General features: G+C 40.6%; 1 protein-coding gene across 1 annotated transcript in view; it reads right to left on the bottom strand.

The window, feature by feature from the left end:
* Positions 1 to 3998: 3998 nt before the first annotated feature.
* The window catches only part of hmga2 (high mobility group AT-hook 2), a gene marked incomplete at both ends in the record, with an annotated part of 44830 nt that continues 22051 nt past the window's right edge, over positions 3999 to 26777 (bottom strand). The window contains 2 exons of the mRNA XM_083907057.1: positions 3999 to 4058; positions 9847 to 9879. Coding sequence (XP_083763183.1) covers positions 3999 to 4058; positions 9847 to 9879 — 93 coding nt within the window. The remainder of the gene's footprint in view (positions 4059 to 9846; positions 9880 to 26777) is intronic.

Below are 26777 nucleotides of genomic sequence, written 5' to 3'. Positions count from 1 at the left end.
GGAAACTTGGACAACGCGAGGAACTTCTTCAGTTCATAACACTGTGCAGGCTTACGTTATAGAGAGTTTACCACTACTTCTGTTACACCAGTTGTCCGTGTCACATGTGACAGCAGGTTGATGTGTCGCAGCTCCTCTGAGGTTCTACCTCTAGCCAAAATTCAAAATACCATGTTAACCTTTCAAAGGTTGCCATGATGGCAGATGAGAAATGACAATCTATCACTAAGTGAAAAGCAATTCCATACACATCTGGTTTAACTGTATATATGTATATATATATGTATATGCTGTACATATATATACACACACACACACACACCTATATATGTATATTTGTAACAGAAAATCACATTTGTGTGAAGTACACAAAAAAAAAATACTAATCAAGTATATTGAGAAGACTACTAATTAAAAACAAGAAAACATTGAATGACATACACAAAAATCCAACACATGACTGTTCCAAAACCTGAAGGTCACTTTAAATGTACTGAGATTGGAAACCTGACTAATCTGGTGCACAATGTGTGAAGTGAAACTGTTCTGAAGTCCTGATAGAGATCATATCACAATGAAAGTAAACCGGTAAAATTGTTCCTTTTCAAGACTGGAGGTAGGTATTAATCAACTGATTAGTCCTGTTTTAGCGGCCTATTTGAGGTACTGTACATATACATAGGTAGTACATAAAACATCAAAGCCAAAAATAGCTAGAAAAAGACAATATTTGAAGTAATATCCGTCACCTGATCCTTATTATAAACTGTTGTGTGAATCAATACAAAATAAATTCGAGTTAACACTTTGTCAAATGGAGGTCCCAGTTTGCATTAAATCCATGTTTCATAACAATGTTCAGACACAAATTAAAGGTCACAGAGTGGTCCTGTTGCACATATATGTTAGTTATGGAGGTCTACTTACATATATTAACTTGTTTTTATGGTCAAAAACCTCCTAGTTGCTGTAAACGAGCCGATAGAAATCCTCTTTTCTGACTGTGTTTTTCTGCTGCGAGATTTAAGAGTGAACTTTCACCCCCAGAAGACAGAGTCTTGTGATTGGCCAGTACTATCCAGCACATCCGTTCTCAGAAGCACAGCGCCCCCTTCTGGAACGGTGGATGCACTGCTCCTCATTATCAAAACATTGTTTTAACAGTGTTTAAAAATAGCTTTGTCACGACTCCCCGCCGCAGTCCCATTTATGACTTTAAACCGGAGTCAGACCCAGAGTCAGAAGACACTGTTGCTCGTGAAACACCTCCACAACAGACGTTATTCTTCTTCTGCGGTTCAATGTACCCGCCCGGAGCAGGGCGATCGGTTGTTCAGGAGAACCGCTGCTTACGTTACTATTACGGGATTTTCAGTGATCTCGTTGAGCCCCGAGATTACAATAAAACACAACGTTCTCAGCAATGGCTGAACTGTTTGTTTTGAACCGTCAGGGCTTCATTTACAAGGTAATGACGCAGATACACACCAACAAAAACAGCGTTTATAGGCACTTCCGGTCTAGTTCCGCTTTAACATTGGGGTTACTGAGAGAGAGTGGAAAAAACAGTACTTGATGTAGGTTAGCTGCATTTGTGTTTTCAGTATTTGAAAACTAATTATTCCTGCCTGAATGAGGGCAAAAGGAAATGTCGGGTAAAGGCCCATTTATACTCTACACAATAAACAAAGATGGATGGAGCCTTTCATCCATACTTTGCGTTCAATGCCATCCGTCATTGTGCAAGTTGCAGGAGAGCTTGTGATGAGGGACAAAACAGATCATGGGGATAGTATAGAGTCTACCGTCCAATCAGTAAGAAAAACAATGAAAGAAGATGTCTCTGCAAGGTGCTGCTTCAATGGTCACCATGGTTGACGCCCGTAACTTGGCTTTCGGCACTGCCCTCAAGAGGAAGTATTGTGTAATGTCCATACCAATGCAAAGATGCATGGGGGTATGTGGGGCAGTGACAGACATAATGTTTGTGACGGACGGATATAAAACAGATGAAAATGGAGTATAAATGGGCCTTAAGTCAACACAGCAGGTGTTGGAGACAGACTCTAAAGACCCAAATGTGTAAATATTATACAATGAACATATTCAAGGATATTGTAATTCAAGGATGTGTATGTGTGCTTGCACTTAGCAACAGTGTTCAGGAGCAGGTTGTGCTGAGTCAGAGGTAGTTTGAAATCATGAGACGATATATTACATATCAGTGACCAGAGAACATCATCAGGTTCCCTCTAAAGTGAGGCTCCCTGGAGTTACAGTGCGAGATGAGTCATTCAGTGTCACACTGCCGCGAAATCCATGTTATCAAGTGTGTCCAGAGGTAAGGTGTGCTTTATTCTTGTGGTTTTTCTTGAGGTTTTTCTCCTTTTTTTTTTTGCAGAGCAAGATGCCTGAGGAGATTTCTCTGCAGTGTGACATCAATGATGGATACAGGTTTTAAAGCTATGCTCCACAAACAACGAACTGAGTGATGCCATTGACATACATACGCAAGTTAAAATTAATGTAAATCCGTAGTCCCAGCTTTGTTGTGGGATACCACTGAGATGTGACAACATTCTGTCCTTTTCTGGAGGAACAACAGAGGTGAATAAATCCATCAATGACAGGGAGCGCAGGCTAAACTTAAAACCATCCCGAGTCCCGATTCACCACCTTTGGTGCGTTAACACCAACTGGTATTAAGATTTGTCACACAACAAAATTACCATACAAAGTCAATGCAGGGGCAAATAACTCACGTTAAGCGGTGCAATGAAAACGATGTCATATTAAAATTGCATGTTGTTTTGCCACAATAAAATAATAGGTATTTTACCGGCGTTGCATACCGATGTTTCAAGAATGGAGGACAAAATTGTAGTTGCTATTATGTGGTCATCCAGAGCTCTACGATATGTTTCATAAAAGATAGGCTGTAGCAAACTGAGGAACTTCAGCAATGGTAAAAAAAAAAAAAACATCACCAATCATCCTTTCTTCTCTTCTGGCAAACATGCACAGGGTTTCAGAACCCACGGTCCTCATTCAATAGATGCAAATTCCACAAAAACAATCCTGTGGTGTGTTAAACTCAATATAGGCAATGTGATTAAATGACATCGTGTTCAATGTGAGCTCACAGTAAGACTGAGAGTCATGAAGCACAGAAGGATGGTGTTTTTCGTAAAAATATAAGGATAATGTATGGGGATTCTGTGGGAAAGCTAATGCTAACAACCTTAGCGAACAAACAGGATGGATGAGCCACTGCCCTGAGGAAAGATCTCCATGTCTCCCTGTCTTTGGCGGTTTGACACCAGTTTGGTTTGGGTTTACGTCACAGACGAAAGGTCACTGTGGTTCCTTTTGTCTTTGAGCCCCCGCTGAAACACTGGAACAGCAAACGTTTGCGCTTTCATTTTTCGTAATATAAAACCAGACTGTCCCAGTCTGTGTTCGCCTGTCAAAGTCTGGAGAATGAGTCAGCCGTGGTGGGGTGTGTGACTACGTACGCTGCTGCGACTCTGCTTTGAGGAGCCTCAACCACAAACCCCAACTGTTGGGGTGTGGGCCACGCTGACTCATAATGGCTGCCTGTTTCTGTTTACATGAGTTTCATTGAGGTGTATCAGGTTGATGTACAGGTCTGATGGTGAGTCTGTCTCTGAATGATGGAGATGAAATGTGTATGTGATTAGCCAATAGGAGCCAGCAACAGCAGAATTACTTTACATTTCTGTCTGATGTTCACCATGTTGCTGCCCTCTGATTGACCCGTGTGTAAATGTGTATCAAAGGTGAACTGTTGCTGCCTGCTCAGTGACAGATCAGTGCGGACGCATGCGAGGACTGAAAACTGATATAGTAGATATTTGAAAAACTTTAACTGAAGTCAAATAATGTAGGAAAAAGACAAAAAATAAGTGGTCAAGGAAGTCTTTCCACTTTGAAAGACCTGACAGCTGAATGAGGTAGAGGTTTGATGGTGTGGAAGCTTAGTCCATCTCCTGGAACTCTCCAGTCTCTTCTTCTTCCTCCTCCTCTTCTTCTTCTTCCTGTGAATAAAAACATGATCAGTCAGTACGTTTACATGCTATTAGATGATAATTGTTGTTTTTATCCGACAAAAGGCAGATGTGTAAATACATGTTAAAATGTTAGTCCAATGAAAATGGTACTAAATCAATTTTCTCAAGTATAGTAGTTGGGTATCAAATTGCTATTGGGACATATTATGAGCCCTGGGCACTAGGGCTGTAATGTAAAAGTCGACTGGTCGACTAATTGGTCGACACGCTCTGGCTCGACCAAAATTGTGATTGGTCGACTAATTTTTTTTATTTTTTTTTTATTATTATTATTATTTTATGGTGAATTTCATTAGGAGGAAAGTACCAAGTCTAATAGGGGTGTTTTAGAGCACCCGTGTTTCACAGGTAACAGCCTGTCCTCAGAGAACACCCCCCTTGTTTTCACTATTTTGGTTTAGTCCAGCCCAGTCGGTTGTTGTCGCTCCGCGGCTCATGTGAATGAGTGACAAACAGATTAGCGTTGCCATTAATTAGACGTGAATTTTAAACTTTTCATGTTAGGCTACAGTCAGTCCTCCTGTCACATCCATGTCAAAGACATCAGCAGTGTGGCAGCAAATTTTTCAAAAGTAGATGATGGTAAAAAAGTGGAATGCAAACTTTGCAAGCAACAGTTTGCTTTTCACAGCTCTACTACAGACATGGCATATCATTTAAAAACACTAAGCTAAGGTTGCTCCATCCGTTTTGAGTATGAACATATCAGAATTATTAGCATATTTCCATGTTTATTCTAATAATCATTGATTGGTTTTATAACTGCCGGCGCACCTGCCCGCAACATCGGCAGCCTCCCACGGTCTATTTGTGTCTCAGCCGCGAAGCTGAGCTCCAATGTTCAGTCTCGCTCTGTATTCCTCAACAGTTATTGTGCTGATATTACTAGTTGACATAGAACATCACGGGCTATGGTATTGCGCAGATGAACGTAATTCAAAACGCTGTCAGATCCGCCAGACTCTGTTGAACTGCAGCCGCGGATGCAAGTCTTTTCAAATTAATAGCCGCACTCGCAAAGCAAAACTGATAATGGTGTTACTTCGAGAGCTCAATATTTTCTCAGGTGGTACTTAAAGTCTCCAGTTGTAAAAAAGTCTGAAAACCCCTGAGCTGAGGTCAGTGGTCCAATTAAATGGCTGCAACTTAACTCATTGTTACTGTGCATGGAAACATACAAATAAAGGTGAGGACAAACATGACCACATCTGCCCACTCACTTGTTCACAAGGTTAACCGAGCAGCTAATTGCCATAGAGTGAATGGTTAACCTCTGACAGAAAATGGTCATGTGTATGACAAAATGGAGTCATCCCTGATGGAGAACTACCAGAGCAACATAACACGCATTTACAGTTTGATGTCAAGGCCTTCTAACAGGCAGTTAACAATGCAAAATAAATATTGTGTAGTGGTTACCAAGTGTAGCAATAAGGTAGTTGAAGCAGAGTTGACAACTTTTTAAGCCCTACTAGACCCTACTACTAATAGTACATACTTGAAACGGATTCTTTCTTTATTCATTCAGAAAACAATGGTTATATCACAGAATATATATATTCAGAGGTTTGATACCCCTAAATCAAGCACAACTTGCCCATATTCAGATCATATAGCAACAATACTGAAGTAAGCAGATAAAACGTTCAAAACGTTTTGTCCTGATAAATTAATCAATAAATACATAATAATCAAATATCACGTTAGTTCAAAATAATTGTAATAATAGCAATTTTGGTGAAAATCATTAAAATGTAAATAACATGAAACAGATTTTATTAAACATACTGCATTTTAAAATCTTTTCAGTTAGATTTTAACCCAAACCAAAACATGTCTTGATGAATTTGGTAATTTGCAGAATTCTTATAGCCTTGTCCATGGGCCGGATCCAAAACTAGGTTGTTGTCTCAGTCTGGTTTTTCTCTAGGAAAAGTTACTCCTGGAGAATTGATGCTTGCCTTTTTTACCAGTGGTGGTATACAGTAACAACTGTGATCGCACACAGATCTTTCTTTTCTCTCCGCTAATGAAATGGATTTAGTTTTCCACGTGGCTTCATTTTAGGACGGGAGGCTAGCTAACTGATATAATTTATATCCTACTTCCTTTCCCAGACCGTGGCGGCGCTCCCATTCAGCAGACGTTGGCTGCCCAAGCCCTCCTGCATCCTGCAGCTCCAGCTCCATTCATTAGTGCTCACACACTGCAGCCTTCAATGGGTCACTAAATGCTACCATGTGTGACGAGGGCAAATGAGAGCAGGGAGGAGAAAAAGGTGGTGGGGTGGGTATGACACCAAATACAGCTTATCATCCCTCCCCTCCAACGGTACACCATTTTCACACCATTTCACATTCATTCTTTACTTTACTCAATGATCCAGCAAAGCACCAGACAGTTCGTTCATGCTGCGATTACCAAACACAAATTTGCAGATTTTTGTGTGCATTAGCATCTATCACAAGATTGCCGATAGACCAACTTCCTCACTACCCAGCCAGCATATATAGGGCCTGTTTGCGGGCTTCCCATGTGGGGCCCATATTACTGAAACCATCTGGGACCTGCATAATTTGCCCACTTCAAGCTCATGCCCACTTAGTACCCACTTTGTACCCAATTAGCCTGGAAAGGGTATGAAGTGGGCGAGAGCTTAAAGAGGGCTAACACGGGTGGAGCCACCATGGAAACCAGGGACAAACCACTTGGGTGACCCATATTGTCAGCCCGAATGGGACCCATGTTGACACCTTTACTTTATTCCAAGCTTTTTTATTTTCTGAAATGGTTTCAGTACAAAACTTCTAGTGTCGTAGAAATCTGGATGTGAACACAAAGAGATGATAACATCAGTCGGAGTATCTCAATAATGATTTTGTTTTTTTTCAATTTGGATGCGTTTCAATGTTTTTTAATGATTAGAACAGGCACTCTAATTTGTCAGCTTCTTAAATGTGAATATTGTCTGGTTTATTTGCCCAGAATTGTGCACAGACTGCATTGGCGTTATGCTACTCACTGCTGAGTACTGTGCTGCAGTATGGGAGAGGTCATCCCATCCCCCCAAGATTGATGTGGAGCTGAACGGAGCCTGCCGCACCATCACAGACAACCTAAAGGCCACCCCCTTGCCAGCCCTGTACGCACTGGCCGGGCATCTGTCTGCCTGGCATCCGGCGACAAACAAGGACAGAGTGGGACAAACAGCTGAGCGACCCCAGACACCCACCACACGGACACCAGGAGGCCTCCCGACGACTAAGATCCTGTCGCACCTTCATGACGGTCGGAGGCCTCAAAGGGATGACACCAAAGATCCTAAAGACTAACCTGTGGAAGGGGAGTGACCCAAACAACAACAGAGCACTGCCAGCGAGTCCCAGAAAAGCTCAGAAGGGACTGGGCCTCCCTGAACCGGGCGAGGGCCAAGGTGGCCGACATTTCCGACATTTTGTGGACCCAACAAGTACTACATTAATTGATAAAATCAATCAATGATGGAAAATATTAGTTAGTTAGTTAGTTAGTTGGTCAGTTAGTTAGTTGCAGCCCTAGTTCATAGTGATGCAGCACTGCAGACCATCGCCCCAGCATTTTCTCAGAGAGACCAACAAGAGGGCAGTACGCAAAGAAGTACTGTTCCTAGACCTCAGTAGCATTGAACTGGTTGGTTCCATTTAAACTCCAAAGGGAAATTCAAGTTTAAAATGTTATTGTTAAAATAATTCCTTTTTTTATATATATATATATATAATTTATGCGATTTGTATTTTTTTTTAAGTTTTAAGTTTTAGGAAGGGAAAATAATAAAAAAATAGAAATTGAGTTTGACTAAACTACCATCAGATAACAAACTGTGACTATTGGTAGTTAAAATGGAAGACCATAATATGGTCTTCCATTTAGAAATCACACTTTCAGAATATGTAAATAACTCCAAAAGTCCCGAAGTAGACTTGTGACCGCTTTTGCCATGGCTGGACACATATGTGTGTATGTTGGTGAGAAGCCTTGCTTTCACTTTGTTATTCTCTTTTCTGCCAGGACTCACTGTTCACAGAAAAATTATTTGATTTATAGGCTGCTGCTTTTTCCACTCACTGCTTGAATCGTGAATGTTTCCTTGTTTGTGCAAAGCATGTGGCAGTACCTAATCCAACCACACTTCAAAAAACCATGAATTATAACAATGAGCTGCAATGAGTCTCATCATTGCTGTATGTTGTTTGATTGTGTGTGAAAATTGTTGCTGACCATGTGCACAGGGCTGTGGACATGGATTTCTCCAGGGAGCAATCAACTTGAGTCTGGTAGCCATAGCAGTGGCTGAAACTTCATCTAGAGAGTGGGCAGTGTGGAAGTGCTGGGTTGTAGCTCGCGGTTGGGTCATGCATCAACCCCACCCAATCGTGTGCAGTGGAATGGAAGGGGGTTTGAGGTTGTGTACGGGATGGTGGTGGTGGTTAAAGGGCTGCTGAGATAAAGCAGCCTATCAAAGCGGGGGAGAACTAAATGACATTTTTATGGCTTGCAGCTCCCAGGGCCTCACAGCACCTCCTGACTACCTCTGCACCGTTCCCACACAGCCACAAATCAGAGGCAAGTTATGCATTCACACCAAGAGGTGGCCCACACCAGCGAGAGGAGGGAGTCTGGTGGATTCCTGGAGTGTGAGAGAATGCTGGGGGTGAGGGGGTGGGAGTGGGCCTGTGTCATGTTTCACTCACTTATTACCATTATGCTTTTGTTGGCCCTCTGATGTGGGCACTCACACTGGCGACACAAAATGACATCTAATTATCTGCTACATGTGAATGGCGCTGTAGTGGAAGAACCGCAGCCGGCTTTGGAATTTCTCACTCGGAGCACCAGAAATAACTCGCAAAAGCAACTCACTGCATTTGCAAGATGTGACTTTTGCCACAGTTCTCACTGGGCCAGGGTTTGAGTCATAGCGCCAGCGGTATAGTGTTAGCTTTGGCTACAACCACAGTTACTGACACTGATCATCTTCCAAGTCTCAGCATCATTCCATCACTACAAAAAAGTCAGTGTGACCCGATATTGGGACCACAAAACAAGTCAAAAAGTAGGAGTAACTGAGTCTTGTCCAGCAAAGCTAAAGGCAGCATAGTGATTTTTAAAATTGTACTGTAAAAAATCTTGGATCGGTGGTCAATGGTACATAATTGGAGGTCCAAAGTCCAAAGTGGACATATGTGAGATCTGTTATCTATTGAAAAGCCTTCAAGGGGCCTTCCTTTTTATTCTCTCTGTTCTACTGATACCCATTTTTTATGATGAAGCACTGTTGTCATTACCTACAGGTATAAATAAAGTTACCTTGACCTTGAACTTTTCATCTGATATGAGACCAAGTACAAGTCTGGAAAGGGTGCAGTCTCCTCCCATGTTCAAGAGTCATGGCTTATATACGTAGATCAAAATGCCTCTGTACGCTGTTACATAGACATAGAGCCAATTAGACCAGTGATCCAGATGACATATGCAATGTGATGGAAACTGTCTCAACAAACGTCTCTCTGTTGTAGTTTTCTACAAGTGATGGCTACCAAGTAATTCATTCATTCCTAGCACAACCAGATATTGACCATCACTTAAAAATGTCCTTTGTAAACACAGTCAGTTGAAGTTTGGAGGTATGTTTTCAGACAGAATATAACGTTTTTTTCTGTAACTGTGTGTTACATCTGTGTGTAGTGTCACATGCACATTCCTTGGGATTTCTTACCTGAGCAGGCTTTTTCTGAACGACTTGTTGTGGCTGCAATAAAGCAGAAAGGTAGAGGTTAATGATGTTTCTCCACTTTCTATCATGGGCAGGAATAATTTGCAGCATCATACATCATTTTACTGACAACGACACACAGCGGCTTAAGAGTTCCCCTTTCAAAGACTTTGGGCCTCTAAGAAAACTGCAAAAATATGGAATTTGGTGGAGTCTGTGTATTGTGTTGATATTGTATGCAGCTGTGTGCGATCAGAGTGGTTTTATAGTCACCCTTTCACCAGTGGGGTTGTATATTAACCATGTAGATACAAGAGAGCTGGCAAATAAAGTTACATTCTGTCATGTGGACACATTTTCTCCAACATTAAAATTAAGTAAATAATGAAAACAGTGGAGTTATGTTGAGACGATCGGTAGACATTCGCTGCTGACATTAGCTCATCACACTGTGAACCCTGAATTACTTTCACTAGGTCTTATGCACTGGGGTTTAAAATAATAATACCATTGAGAATACGAACAGCATTTTTACTAGAAATGCCCATCCCTACTTCAGATGCATCTCAAGTCACAACTCCATTTATAACAAAGTTAAATTAGCTGGACACGCGTGTTTACACTGGCATTTCCTGACATAAAAATATCACAGACCACTGACACCTTCCACTACAGTCCTCCTACCACATGGTTGTGATAAAATATACCCACCCAAGTCTCCAGGAACAGCAGCTAAACCTCATGTTCATGTGCGAATCAAGTAATATCATTTGGGTTTTAGGTAAATATCTAATGTAATTTTCGGACATATATTGAGATTATGAGTCAAGCTTGAGATTCGAAAATCAACAAGATTGAGGATCACAACATAAGATAATATCAAATTATTTACAACAATACTTATGCAAGGATTAATACAAAAGTATGAACATAGTTACACACTAAGTACGTACACTTACACATTCTATCCATAGGATGTCAAATCAAATGCACAAACATTAAATGTCAAAATATACATTACACTAAGTTGTGAAAAATTATTCCGTTTGCTTCTGTTCAGTGCAAAAACATCTTATACATATGCATACTATTTAGACTGTACTTTTACATGAAACTCAAAAGAAGTAGAGTAGGATAACATGTAGATGCAACCTGGATTTGTATTTGACTTAGGTCCTGTTTCATTTTGGCCTTTAACAGGCAGCGTGCACACACACACACACACACACACACACACACACACAGGAAGTAGCTCTGGATCAGAGCTGAACAGCTGAGTACTCCAGCAGCTCTGGGAATGTCGTAGGGAAAACCGTACAGTTCCTGGTGCTTGTAAGCTCAGCCAGCTGCTGGCCTTAAGAAGAGAGTTCCATGTCCCTAATCCCCCACACCCAGCAGATCAGTTCAAACAGCTGGTGTTTTCTTTGCCAGCTCTGGCTGGAATGTCAGTGGGCTCAAGCACAGTAATGGAGTCCATGTCAACACCGGATGGGCCCTGCATGAGGAATGCAAGCAGCAGCGAAGGAAACATTTGGAAACGGAGCGTGTGTGCACACACACGCACACAGACGGACAGGAGGATGCTGATTAGTGAGTGAACACTGTCAGTCACTGTATCGCTTATACTGTACACCAATGTCATTTTTGTCTGCATATGCTTATGCAGTTATAAATAATTACTTAGAATCAAATCGACCTAAAAGTCGAAGGTTGATTTGTTGACAACTTTCCAAATTATTACATTTGTGATATTGACTGGCTTGTCATAATTATTTTCTGGCCGGAAACTCAGCTTGTATACTTTTTAAGCAGGGCAACCCATGCCCATGATACTGCGCTCCATACATGGCCTACAGCCACAATATCAATGACAATATGGCGATTTTGTGATAATCAGTACATCTGATTATCACAAAACCACTTATCAATATTACAAAGTAACAACAGGTGCACTTGCAGTGTCAAAGTGAATCAGACAATAATAAAATCTACAGCCACAGTTGCACTTCATCTGGATCCTTTCCAAAATAAGCCTTAATGAAACCCATTGAAATCTTTAAGCCCCTCTACCCCATTCCTCCAACACTGACCCCTCTCATTTTTTTCCCACAAAAGGGAAGTCCACAGTTCTTTCACAGGTTTTGATGTTGGAGGTCCTTCAACTATTAATGACTTAAGATTCTCTGCCTGTTCAGCCCTATAAGGGCTTCGCAAGAATCTTAGCATGACAGTTGTGTGGGCAGTTTCAACCAGTTCAAGTTATGTTCAAACAAACTGAGGAGTGCTAAGGTGGAAGCCAGCTGAAAGCCAATCCCTCCGTGGCTCCAAGAATGCAGTGCTCCAGTCTCTCAGTTCTACAACCACCCAACAGCCTCTTTCCAGACGTCGTCCTCGGATCAAAAAGAGAACATTGCCTTCGCTCTGCTGAGCACCTTGTACAAACCACCATTCACAAAAAGTCCAACCCATCTTGAGAGGTGGGCCTCTCACCCTGCTTTCCTCTCTATCACCACAGTAGCTGTCCCACAACACTTTCCACTGTGTCTAAGAGTGACTGACTCACTTTACCGCTTCTCAAACTGGCCAAACGAATGCTGTAGTGATATCACAGATTCCCACAGTCTTTGGCATGATCAGCTCAGTCCACGCTTCAAGAGTGCAGGAACAAAATACTCGGTCGTTAGGATTTGTGGTTGCTTTTGTAATTGGACGGCTTTTGATGGGTTCCCCTTCATTCACAAAGAACGTTGCTCTCTTCATCCAGGTGCATGTTCAAAGACCCCGAAACTTTAGCACATCTTACCGTAAATCATTAGAGTGTTCATGAAGTAGTTTTTTTTCCAATTAACGTGGCACTTTAAAGACTTTAAGGCAGGGAAGATTCCCTTGGGTCTCGCTGAACTGCTTCTGCTTCACTTATCTCTGGTTTATCTGGATTAACTCTTTCAGTAAGTAAATCTGCTGGGAAACTGGTGGAGCATTCAGTTCAGTCTTTAACAGCAGATGAAAAGGGTGATTAACTCTCCTTATGTGTGTATGAGAGTAAAAATGATCCAGTTTCTCTTCTGAAGTGTGGATAATATGGTGTGGTGTGAGTTTGAAGAATTTTGTAGCACATTTTTAGCCTGGCTAACTCCAGACTGCATCTCAATCTTATTTTAATCCTGACAACACTGTTGTCACCTCCTACTTGCAAGAGGTGTGACAAATGTGACATCGATCAAAAGGCCTCATACACAATCAAATAAACCTACAACTAATCAGACCAATGATGATATATGCAGAGCAAAACGACTTGTTGTAGTATTCTAGGATATCTAGTAATGGGGTTTCATGACTTTTGTTCGGATGACAAAAGCTGCTAGCTTTTCTTTTTAAGAAAAGAGATTTGAGAAAAAGAGCCAAAACAACACACTTGCTTATTAATTTAGAGGAATGAGAAGTAACTCCTCGAGTATATGCTTATTAATATGAATCGAATATTGGTCTGATACATATTATAGTCTATTCGTGCATTAGTTGGTCCACTAACACCCTTTTCTTGCTCTTTCATAATGGCGGCCATGTTTCCTTTGTTTCACTTCGTCATTACACTTCCATTACAAAGCTACAAGAAATCTAACTTGTGGTCAGATGTAGAAAAGACATGAATGCACATGAATCCAAAGCCACAGACAACATAGAGGAAATGTAGGCCATTGTTTTGCTGGTGTTATATGTGCATTTTCTCAACATAAAAATGGTGCAGCCAGGGGATGAGATTAATCCGATGAGATGAACCATCATTCTAAAAACGGTGAGGTGTTGATTAAAAATGGGTTGCCCAGAAAGCCACGACAAATTGGCATGTCAACCTGGAATTTCAATTGGATTTTCCTAAATATATTCATCCAATCAATCATTTTAATGAGTTTCATTAAAATCAAAATTAGTGGAATGAATATGATTGGCATTGGCACCTGAAGACTTTGTTATTATTGGTTCTTTTCCAAATATGACATCATTCCAAGCTATTGTTCTGCCAGTAAAGCTGCCAAGTCGGCTCCTGTTTAAAGATCAGACACTTCCTGTAGACTTTTATTTTATTTTTCTTAGTGTGGGGTGCACTGCTTCCCATATTTGGTACTTAGTTTTTACACTTGAATATCATCTGTCATGGTTAAGGATGCTGCCTGCATTTGGTCTGTGTTAATCTGCTACTGGAGGGTAAATCTTTATCACTGCAGCAGGATAGGACCCAACAAGATTGTTGTCAAGGAGCAATACCTCGTGTTCACTCAACCAATGGTTAACATCCTCCTTAAATGTGTTGCTGTATTTCACAATGGTGGGAAACCATTCATCTTGTTCATTTGTTCCCGCTTTGGAAACAAAGGAATCTACATGTGACATATTGATATAGTGGCATTTTCCCACAGTTTTATTCCATACTATATGTTTATGGATTATTCATATGGAATATGTGTGCATGCAACTGATTGTCAGTCACAAGAGATTTTAAGTTGGATTAAATGATCAACACATCATGGCTCGTGTTCTGTGAGTTCAAAGTGGAACTATGCAGGATTTTTACGCTAATTTAACAGCTTCAGAGTCATTGTAACGGTTAAATGTCTTGTTGCCGGGAGATTGGGTGCTGTCTCCACTCCCACTACTGATTCTTAGTAGAAAACTAGCCTTCAAGGTCAAGGCTGCCTACACGGAGTCCTCAGAAACAGGAGGTCTTGCAAAGCTTCAGTTCTTGCATGGACGCTACATACACACCTCTAGTCAGGTACCGGCTATAAGATCAAGGCAGCGATAGATTTATTGTAGACGTTCATCAAAAAGGCGATAAGAGACCAGACTTGGGGCCGATTCCAATTCCTATCTTAACCCTCAATCTTAACCCTCAAGCTCAACCCTTAATCTTAACTGGCCCTCAAAACCAAGTGTTGAGGGTTATTTTGTCACTTAGAAATGGGACACCCCTTAAATGCAGATACGTCTTCAGACTGTAGGGGGCAGAATAACGCCAAAGCTGTCAACTCCAAATAAGAAGAAGAAGAACACATTTACGTCACGATTATTTATTACGATCTGTTTGTCAGTCAAGTTATTAGGTTGTCAGTTAGTTATAAGATGATACTCATACAAATACCACAACCACGGACATATTCAGCTGACAGTTACCACACACCACGGCTTATTGAAAAGTAAACCATAGCAAACGATCGCTTGTCCACACCGGCCTACTATTGACAAAAGATCGTAAAATAAAAAATAAATGTTACGCAACAATGACGTCAGTAATCCATAATATGGACCTAAACTAAGATAATACAATGGTTTTCATAATTTTTATATCTCTATTAACAAAGAAAATACTTAATTTGTAGCGTACTTGTTTCACTGCTTTCAACGCCATCTTTCTTATGTGAAAACACGCAATGCATTCTGGGTAGCCCTTGCTCCCAAGGGTGTTCTCAGGAAAATCTCAATATTGAGGGCGATACAGCCCTTAAACTTGGCCCTCAACTTAATTTTTCTGAGAATCGGGACATTTTTGAGATTGAGGGTTAAGCAAGGATTTGGAATTCACCCTTGGTCCGCTTTAATTTCCTACTATTTAATACTTTTCACCTGCCAACACTCAACGAAGCGGTAAGAAATAAAAATGTATGTAAAGTCACTTCTCTGAACAATGCATTTATTTTTACCTCATGTTACCACATTATCATTTCTTACTCAGACAAGCAGCAGAAAACACAGACTCCTCGGGATGTGCGGTCCAAAAACACAAGCAAAAAGGACGGCCAGTGGGCACAGTATATTGCACATAAACACTAATGTTGCTAAGCTACACAACAACTGTTGACATCCTCCTCTGGAAAGTGAATTACAAGTCATTTATATAATTCTGTAAGTCCTCCATATGAACTCGACCTCTCTGTGTGTTATCAGTGTGAAATATAACCAGTCCGCTCAGCTTCTCTCCCACTGCACTCCTCAATGTTCATGTTTCAAGTCTCTCAGGTGAATTACTGCTCTGCAGACACACATGGGATTGTAAGAAACAGTTCAGATCTGGGTTTTAACGTCCGTCCTCAGTGATCCGATCGCATGCAGACAACATCACGTACACCATACATGGCATTACGATGCAATCCCCGATTCGTCTACTGTGACCACATGAGATCAGACCTGGCTTTTTGCACCCTGACAGAATCTGACAGAGAGGGAGAACTCAAAACCAAAACTCTACTCACACTGCTGCAACATGAAACAAGATTTTTAACCCTTAGAAAATAAATAATGTGATAAGGGTTAACATTGTGGCAGTGGCTGCAATTAAATTAAAGCATGCGTGCCGATTAGTGTAAAACACTGTGAGACTGAGGATGACAGCTGAGGAGGCCGTTTCTAATCCGTCCTGAGGACAGATTGTGTTCATGCACGCCCAGGAATGTGGCCACATACATCCTAAAACCATTTCCTAATGCGTTTCTGTGATCAGATTTTAACAAATTTTCACCAAAATTTTGTGATCACATTTATATAGTGTTTTGTGTGGTGTTTACTCATTTATATTTTGAACTATGGCAGCCCAGATCCTGTATATCAGTGGTGTCAAACTCGAATGACCTGGGGGCCAATGAGCATCTAGTCTGGTCAAGAGGGGGCAGGTCCAGTGAAAAAGTGGGGAAAAAAAACAACTGTTCAGCAGGCAGCATTTGGGCAATATTTTTAAATTATAACACAATATTCAATCATGAAATCCCAATTAAGATATTTGTGATGATAATTCAAAGAACGTCAAAGTAAAAGTACTTGTTTTGATATGAAATACTGTATCCTTCACAATAAAAACATTTAATGAAATCTAAATCTAGTAATATCAAAAAACAGACAACGAAACATAAAATGAAGTAAATAGCAACAAACAAGCTTATATATACGCAATTTCATGTTGAATGTAATAATAATAATGTGATAATTACAACCAAATGTCTTTATTCTATAAATATTTCTAACAAACATTTGTAGCATTATATTGTGTCTATATTCTGTCACAGACACACAGATATGCCTCAGTCACAGGTGGACGATGACATGGTCCATGTTTTCATGTCTTTAGACCTCGTTTTCTTTTGTTCTGCTTGCTTTCTTTTGTTTATCGAGTCATTTTCAGTATATTTATTATGAAACCATTGTGTTAGGCCATGAGGAGCCAATAAATGGACACAATTTTACATTCTTTTTACATTCTTTCCCCATGATTAAAAATGATTAAAAACAACAGGATCCTGTGGTCTGAATGACATCTAAGAAACATTTCTGACTCCGGAGGATGTGATGATAAAATTCAAAAAGGAACCTATGCATTTTAAGTTTGTTCAAGCATAAATACTGTGTTCAAACTGATTATTTACATTGACATTTTTGGAATTCTACGTGTTTTAAAAGGTATTAAAAAGGTATTAAAAGGGGATTGGGAAAAACTATACTATCTGTGTTAATGCTAATATTAACCATGGAACCATAAAGATGTCATTCACTGTTTCATGTGTTTCTCTTACTCTTCAGCTTGCCTCGGAGAGTGAAAGTAAACATTTAGAACATGTGTCTAGACTGAGAGACTGTAAACTCACCAGCAGCAAATTCTCTCCTGCTGCTGCTGCTAATTTGCTTACTTTCTTTTGCTCCGTTCCCACATCATTTATCATGTCTTTGACTCGTAAATGCAGTATAGAGTCACAATTTTAGCACATTTGCTGAAATAATATCAACTATTACACTGTGTAGGTAATAATTAAAAACTACTAAGTCTTACTTATTACAATGTTTGAATAACATGTTAAAAACATGGCAGGTACAAAAAGACCACACATGGTTTAAACCGCAGACATTGAAGTCTGCTGCACATAGATATGGGATCCGTAGATTTTTGTAATTAACCTCAGTTAAAACCTCAGATGTTGCACTATACTTTAAATGGATTAACAGGGCTGCGTCATGTAAATGCCTCATAGTGTCTGTGGTTGGTTACACATGCAAAGATTGGCCGAACCAGTGTGAATAAAACAATTTAAAAATATTTGTCCAACCACCACAGGCCACAAAATGTGGTTATCTAGTGCAGATCCAGGAACCAGACAAAGATGGTTTGCCTCTCAGTATGACCAGACTTCTCATTTCTCCACATGGGTTCTCGCACTGGGTCCACAGGAATTAGGATTATCCCACCAAAAGCTGTCAAATAAACGTGTAACCTGTCAGTCGGTGCAACTTTGTGCTTAATCGTTGTGGGAAAACTGAGGCATTTCATGGAAAAGATTTGTTTTAGATGGATCCAGACAACAATAATCTTGATATATCCTAAATGTAAAGGGAGAAACAAGAAAAAGACTTCTTCACATGGCGTGCTCCAAAAAAACATTAAAGCTCCCTCTTCTCTCTGTCAACGGTGGCGTCAAATGAATCACTTTCTGTGTAACAGAACCAGAATGTCGGCAGGCGACACAAGAACAAAAATTACTGGACTGCATCAGGACCACAAAAAAATGTGCTATCTGTTTTGTTTTTTCCTATTAATGCTTAAAATTAAACCCAGCCAGCATGTCCATGTGGGCCCAATACAGGTTACATTCAGGCTGACAATATGGGTACCATGCGTGTTTCGTACGAGGTTTCCATGGCAGCAGCACCAGTGTTTGCAAATATGGGTTTCTCGTGTTGGGCCCATGTTGCTGAAATCGTATGGGACCTGCATATTTTGCCCACTTCAAGCCGATATCCACTTAGCACCTACTTAGGCTAGCTTTACACGACAACGATCTGAACACAAACTGCAAAAGTGGCGTTGCGTTCCCACTTTTTATTTCGCGTATAAACGAGCGTCTTTGGGTGGAAATCTGCACGCACACGGTGACGCAAAAGTGTGTGAAATTTGATGTAGTATGCATGCCAGGTGGCTAGGTGGCGCTGTGAAGCACTGTCATACAACAACACCAGGAGCGCCTGCATGCGCTGAAACGGCCTTCTACTTCTCTCTAGTAGCGCTGAGTAGCCTACAGTCGAAAACCAAAACATTAACTCGGCATAATTGCTGAAATGACTCCTGGATAGTTATCAGAGCAGCTAAGGCAACTTGAATGTCCGACTGATGGATTATAATCCGACATGTTTGTTGTTGTTTGTCTGTACTGCACATGGATCTGACGTCAACGCGTACAGGAGGATAGCCAGTGTGAGCAGCTCAGAGCACACTTTTGCGTTTTCAACCCTTTAGACGGGAACGTGACAGCGGAGCGTTTTTAAGATTTCCACTCTGGAGGGTGGCTTCATTTTTTTGCGTTTTTAAGCCCATATTTTGTCGGTTTCACCCGGGAGCGTGAAACCGACAAAATATAAAAAGCCAGCCTTAGTACCCAGGTAGCCTGGAAAGGGAACTTAGTGGGCATGGACTTGAAGTGGGCAATGATAGGTTGGAAACCACTGACAAACCTGCTTGGGAGCCATATTGTCAGCCCGAATGTAACCGGAATGGGGCTCACATGGAAACGCATGCTGGTAAAACAGTCAGAAACGTAACACAATGTACAACTTTAACTGCTCTTATCACATTTTAAATAGTGAATTTGGGTCACGCTCGTTTTTCATCTTTAACAAAGTGAGTGCCCACATAAAAGGCTCGGGAAGATTCAAGATTCAAGATTCAAGATGCTTTATTTATCCCGAGGGAAATTATTGTGCAACAATTGGGAGGTAAAAGTGTAGATGTACAAGAGTTAAAAGAAACATTAAATAAAATAAAATAAAATAAAAATAATAATAAAAATAAAATAAAATAAAAATAAAAATAAAACAAAAAAATAAAATAAAAATAAAAGTAAAATAAACAAATAAGACAATGCAACAAAGTGCCAAACAGAAGGAAAAACAGTAACTTACAACAGTAACTTAAATGCAACAATGCCACAAAAAAGAATCCAAAAAAGAATCACAGTCAACGTAGGTATATATAATATACAGCAGTACGCACGGAAATAAAATAAGTACAACTAAATATGGTGAGCACATGTTGAAAGTGATAAACAGTGATAAGGTGACTAATGACAGGGTAAAGCAGTAGAAGATGAGTGGGCAAGATAAGGAAAACAAGTGATGTACACAGTGTAAACCTGTACATATGTTACATAGGCGTTGCTGCTCTGCTGACCCTGCAGTCTAAGCATTAATTAGCCCATAAAGTAGGAGCTGCAGCTGTTTGCTCTGGTTAACCGTTAGCGGGCCGGCTAACCTTTGGACCTCCTTTGAAGCCGAGTGGATGATTTGACCCATCGACTTCAACCTTCCCTTGAACAAACACGTGCACGTGTGTGCTGGGACGAAAACGCCTGGCTTCAGGTGAAACCTACGCCATGCGGAGTGCGAGGCTGTTAAAAGCTGGAATGCTTTTAGCTTTTCAATTGTTAAAATGTAACCGGTTTTCCTTACAGAGCGAGCACTTAGGCAGGTAAACATTTGACTCACGCGGCGCGTTTGTCGGAAAGTAGGAATTCACCTTCTGTTGCAGCGAGTGATGAGCTGATTTATTATGGAGGTTAGCGTGTAAAGAGTAACTTTTTAATTAGCATTAGTTAGCATGTTTAACACCAAATCATGGAGAAATAAGATCAACTTTGTATTTACAACTAATTATTGATAAAGGAAATCAGTTAGACCAATTATTAAATCAATTATTTGTATACAAATGAATGAATAATGTAACTACGTTTTAATAGGAGAAACAATATTGGCCCTGTGATGGACTGGCAACCTGTCCATGGTGTAACCCATCTTTTGACCCATGTCAGCTGGGGTTTGCACCAGCGCTTCCCAGGGTAAAGCAGTAGAAGATGAGTGGGCAAGATAAGGAAAACAATTGTTGGTTGTGGCCCTACATATAAGAGAAACTGGTTAATTATAAAACCAATAATTTCATTTTCATGCCTAACCCTAAACTCTTACAGGTCTTTTGTGAGACACAAACTAAAGACAGCAACTGAAACACTCTACAAACTTTAATTCTGATGTTGAACTAGAATCTTTTTACACATAATATGGACATTCTAAAGGGCCACGACATTCACTGAGTAAATTTATCCTCATGAAAAACAGGCAGACACTTGGCCTTGGGCCAAACCTTCGGGGTTTTTTGCTCCACTACTAGCAACAATCTCAAGTCGTCTCCTGGACTTTTTTTACTTTCACGCCCTACATTTGAACTAATCTGTGTATTTCCTACTCTAAACATTCTCAAACCAGTCCATAAATGTTACTGTTAATTGTAATGCACAGGAGCGATTTTAAATGAACAAAAATGTCCTATTTTGTCTCAAACCTTTTTCATTATGTGATTGAGAGGTTTTTCAGCATTTCAGAGGCTGTTCTAACTTTCTTTTACTTGATAAAAGAACTTGAATCGGCACCTTTTTTTTTACCATGACTTAAAGACTGGGGATTAGATTTAGATTAAGATTCCCTTGTCTTTAATCACACATTTAAAGACTGCTGACGAGGGATCACAGACTACGTGATTTGTCGAACCAACTGAATGCGTCAAACTCTCGCGAGAGCAACCATGTCTACAAGTGCGACAGTTTCATCTGCATCGTTGTGTTGATATTGCCGCTACTTCCTGTCTCCTGTGTCTTCATTTCCTGTGTCCCACCTAATCTTTTTTCATTGGCTGATGGCAACATGTTTGCAGGTGGGTCAGTGATCAGTACACACGACCCGATTACTCAACAAAATCTCACGTTTGACTGCGACTGAGGTCGGGTCTGTTACCCTCACACACTTCTGACCAACTGTTAATCGTGTGTATTATCCGATTACTATTTTGAGTACACATATTTGCACACCAGCACTTTTATCACGCGATTCCAGCACTTTTTTATCGGTCCAATTCAATGTTATAGTCCAGTTTGATCATGTCGCAGACCATTCACCCTTTCTCTAGAGTCTAAAGTGTGTTTCTGGTGTCTAGAGTTTTTATTTTTATTGTTAAAGGCCATATGTAGGAATGTGGCCAAAAACGGTTACTACACTCAAATTCAAAATACCGAGGTCTTTTAGGTTTCGTTTTCTCCGCCATTGTAGCTCAGACGTAACTGGTAACCCGTGGTGGCGGTAGGTGGCGCCACATGGCAAAACATGATTTCAAAACATAAACATGATTTCAAAACATAAACATGATTTTCAGTCTGCAAAATATTTTTTTTAATGCAAATATTTTGTCTGTACTGTTGTTGTTGGTGAGTTCAGTTTGTTATATGAACATTATTCCTGAGTCTCTGTGACATATTAGGAGGATTTTATGGCCAGTTACATAATGCACCTTTAAACCAGAAGAACAAGACAATATTGAAAGTGTTGTCACTGGCTTATTGCCACCGTTGTGTCCTGGAGGACAGCATAATAGCAGGACATCAAATAAAACTTTGTGAAGTTTAAATCTTTGTTGGAAATGTTAAGGATAATCTAAATATACACATTGGCAAAATGTCCAGATTTTGCTTATTTTAATATGGACTTAAGTATTCAGTGATTTAGTAGTAATACCGACAGACGCCTCATATGAAGGGGAGTATACTGGCAATTATTTTTGGACACTGGAGTGACGGTATTCAAAATTCATTTTAAGCTCAGAGTGCCCTCTGCTGGATCACACTGTAATTACTTCGGATGGGCTAATGCCCTTCTAGTCTGGTGCCCTTCTCGTCTGTACATTTGTGTGCGAGTTTGAACTTTCCCCCCCCCCAAATATTGAACTGATTTTGGGACAAGAAGTGAAAGAAAGCACATTGAAGTAAAGCAGTTTAGTAGAGACACAAACACCAAGTGAAGTGGAAACTTCATCAAAACACCACCGGCTCTGAAGACGCACGGGGCCACCCAGTCGCTTTCCCCTGAAGCTAAACCAGCTAACAACCACAGGCCAATAGCACTATCGTCCTGAACTTTTTTTGTTTGATGGAAGTCGCCCTCCACCACGCAGCACCCCAACCCCTCTCCATTCAGATTCCCCCGACACCCCGAAACCCCCTGCCAATGCCCCACCAGAGTTAGGAATTGCACCTATCAGGGTCCAACTAAATCCTGTGATTAGGGGGAATTTGCCGAAGGGGAAAAATGTCTGTCGTTGCAAAGAATGTGGAAAATTCCTAACAGACAAGCAGCCTTTTGTTGGGAGGGTTTTTGGGTGGTGGTGTGTGTGTGTGTGGGGGGGGGGGGGGGCTCTGAAAAGAAAGAAAGTCGCAGACAAATTGGATCGGCTCCATTTAGGAGCCTCTGCTGTTTGAAGTGAAATCTGTTCCCAAGTATCTCAAAGGAAAAGTGGAAGAAAAGCAGGGGAGGGAGAAAAAATGTCAATGTCTGTTCAGACTTTAAAAAAAAATAAAAAAAATTCCTTCTTTGCTTCTTTTCTGGTTATTGAATTTGAGCATACTTTTGTTTTGCTCAGTGTCTCTGTCTGTTTGTGAGCTCACCACTCCGTCCAAATGCACGCGGCTGTTTTCCAGTGAGCATGTGTGGCTGCTTTGGAACAGGAAGGACTCTGTCCATGGCACTCAGCTCTGCCTTGTTTTAACAGAGCGTCACAGATGTTATGAATTAACCTGTAGTGTCTGGAACAGCTCACTTCCTGGCTCATAATAGGGGTAGCAGAAATACTATAATGCCGTAAATATCCATATCTATTTAAGGAATTTGAAAGAGCTGCTTTGTTGGGGGGGGGGGGGGGGGGAGTCAGGCGGGGGGGCTGCTGCACAAACCATCACTGCACAAACTGCCAGGACAGCACAGGACAGCCGTGTAACTTCCTGTGTAAAACAAACAGTGAACACAGGGCTGCTTTAAAGTGTTCTATGGCTTTAACAGCTCCGTGATGTTTATATTTAGAGTTTGTGAGCAGGTTTGTTTCGTCGTACCTGCAGTAACTCAGAGTGTAATTTGTTTTGTGAGCTGCTTTTATAGGACCGCTGATCCAGTTGAACCCTGATGTTTTCTGGCCTGTATATAATTGTGTAAAAAAAAAAAAAAAATTACCGTGTTTATGATTTACAGTTCTCCAGGATCACATGTGAAACTAGCTTGATTGTTTCTGCAAACACATATAATATGTGTGAGGTCACCTTTATCTTCTATTTTTTTCTTTGTTACTTCATTTAATACAAGACTTTGACAGTGAGAAATGAAACACAAAAGTTGTCGACTACAGGCAATTAGTGATAGTGATTTTGACCTCTGCGTTTAACACATTTTTAGGCACTGAATAAGTGGGCTGCGCTTATTTGTGTCCGGGGAGCAATAAGATAATTGTTTGCCCTGTTCAGGCGCACCCTGGAATTTGAACTGGCAACCCTCAGGTTACAAGCCCAATTCCTCCCCTCTAGGCCACCGGCTGATGAAACAGGAAAAATATTTTTATTTATCAAGTTTCTAAAAAAAAAAAGAAGTTTGAACTTACATACATAAGTATTAGTTGGTCAATTATTAAATAATAATCAGCCACGTGGTTATTAAAAAATGGCAGAAATCGGCCTGATTGCTCAGCCCACTTACCTGTCACAATATTTAAACACACCAGGAAGTCCCTATAATAGCATTAAAACACACAACAGTGCCAAATCACATGCAATGTCTCGTTTCATCATGGTCTCAAACATGATGTCACATTTGTTACGCGACCCGTCCACATCCGGGTGAAAAAGCTGCCTCAAATACTTGAGAACTAAGTCACTCTATAAATGTTGATATGACACATATGAAAGAACCTTTAAATCTAAAACAGATGATCCTTTTACAATGTACAAATGTAACAGCTGCACAATACAATTCTTGTTATTATTTGCTTACATTTATTTTAATTCTACTGTTGACGCGTCACCCTGTTTGATTTAAACACCACCTCTGGCAATCCATGTTCAGTGTCTACACCACCGACTTTCAGAAGAAAAACACTTGATTATTTTTGATTAGACGATAGTCAACAGCAGTTGCAGCCCTTATCATCATGTCATTGTCATCTTCTCACCTGGAAAGTGTGTCCCTGTTGAAGATGTTTGAAAGAAATGTATATATGATATGATACAGTGTTGTATCATCATTAAATCTCTATGGCAGGGGTCGGCAGGTAAAAACATCATATTTTCATTAGGCAAAACCTGTCCTTTTCCACTAACCTTGTTTCTTCTAATTTAAAGGGCTCATATTATACCCTATTTCTCAAGTTAACCTAGTTCCCTGGTGTCCTAATGAACATGTCTGTGACATGCTTTGGTCAAAATACCATAAGGATGAAGCACCACAGCAGTTCAATCACCTGCCAAAACAGCCCTTTTCAGAACGTTCTGTTTAGTAGTATCTCTTTAGGTCCACCTTAAAAAAAAGGAAAATGAAACTTAAGGGACAGGAAATGACATCAGCCACAGAGGCTACTGGGAGCTAACAGCAGTTAGCATTTGGAAAAGTGATTTGCAGGCTCTAGCAGGAACATTGTTGTCATATATAACATGTATCCACTGGACAGATAAATCCTCTGAGGCCGGAAGTTTGTGTAGGACTCTGTTCTGCACCGTGGAGCCAAGAATAGAACGATTTGCAGACTTTGAGGACTTCCGGTTTTCGGATACAGTTGCCAAAAACACCTTTGTGTGTTTTATGGACAAAGAGGAGCTCTGACAACAATGCCAGGAATGAAGCAAATTGTGACGTCCCAATGAGTGCGGAAGTCAACATCGCGTTTTATCTCCTGTACTTAGACTGAGGAGGACCACAAAAACATAAGTGAGTCATCTTTTTTCACACTTTGCTGACTGATAGGACCACCAGAGTCCCAAATATAAGGATTTAAATGATTAAAAAGTTGATTTAGCATAATATGTCCCCTTTAAACTATTCAACCTTGTGCAAAAATGTCATATCTAAGAGATGTGTTGGTTTAAATAATGTAACTGAATTTACCTAAGACAGTTACTTCTTTGACTCACTTCATCTAATCGTATTTACCAGACCAGATGCTCTATGGTTTCCTTTAATGCCACCAGTGTTTTTTCCATCATCACCCATGTAGCAGCTCACTGCCATGTGATCGTAGCTGAACGCTCAGAGTGAAATGATTAAACTCAGGCTGCAGCAGAGGGGGGATGGAGATGAGGGAGGGAGGCAAAGGTGACCTGTGGACATCCGCTAAGGTCCTCGGGAACTCCTGATGTGTGTCACATTGTGTGCAGTCCCTGTCTGAACGGAGGCCTCTGCTGGGTGGAATTTCGCCCTCCCCAAGTCAGGCAGTAGCAGTGGCTGCAGGAAGGTGGGGGGTTGAGAATGTAGGGAATGAAGTAAAGATGCTGCCCACCCCCCATTCGCCCCCCCGCCAGAAAAAAAAATCCTTTCTCTGCAGTCTCTCTCTTTCAAATAGCCTTGAGAAAGGAGTGTGCCACAGCAGCATGAACTCAAAAATCACTAAAACTACCACAACCAGAGAGACACGGATGCAAAAGCTGAGCCACTATCAACGTAAAGGGTCAATGCTTAAACCTTTTTGGGTGATCGGATATCGTCACATCATTGTAATTCACTAGATTCACAGACACATACAGTTAGGAGATGAAAATAAACCCATGATAAGAGACTTTTATCCACAAGACATGAACAATGTTTATGGTTGAGGAAAAGTGAGTGTTTTCTTATCTGGACAGGAACTGACCAGTGGTATAGCGATTAATTGATCTGGATTGAATAATCGATTAAATTATGACAGTGGAAAAAGTGAAAGCTGGAGTATGTGGCATTTAACCCTTTAACACCAAGGACATGTAGGCAAAAGCGCACTTTGCATTGCTATAGTTACGCAGTTACTCAAAAAATGTTATCGTAAATATGTTTCATACTGTTCCAATTTCAAATTT

Source organism: Microchirus variegatus (genome assembly GCF_963457635.1).
Source record: "Microchirus variegatus genome assembly, chromosome: 20".
In the NCBI taxonomy this organism is placed as follows: Eukaryota; Metazoa; Chordata; class Actinopteri; order Pleuronectiformes; family Soleidae; genus Microchirus; species Microchirus variegatus.
Note: the sequence above shows the minus strand (reverse complement) of the source record. Positions and strands in the feature narration are given on the sequence as shown.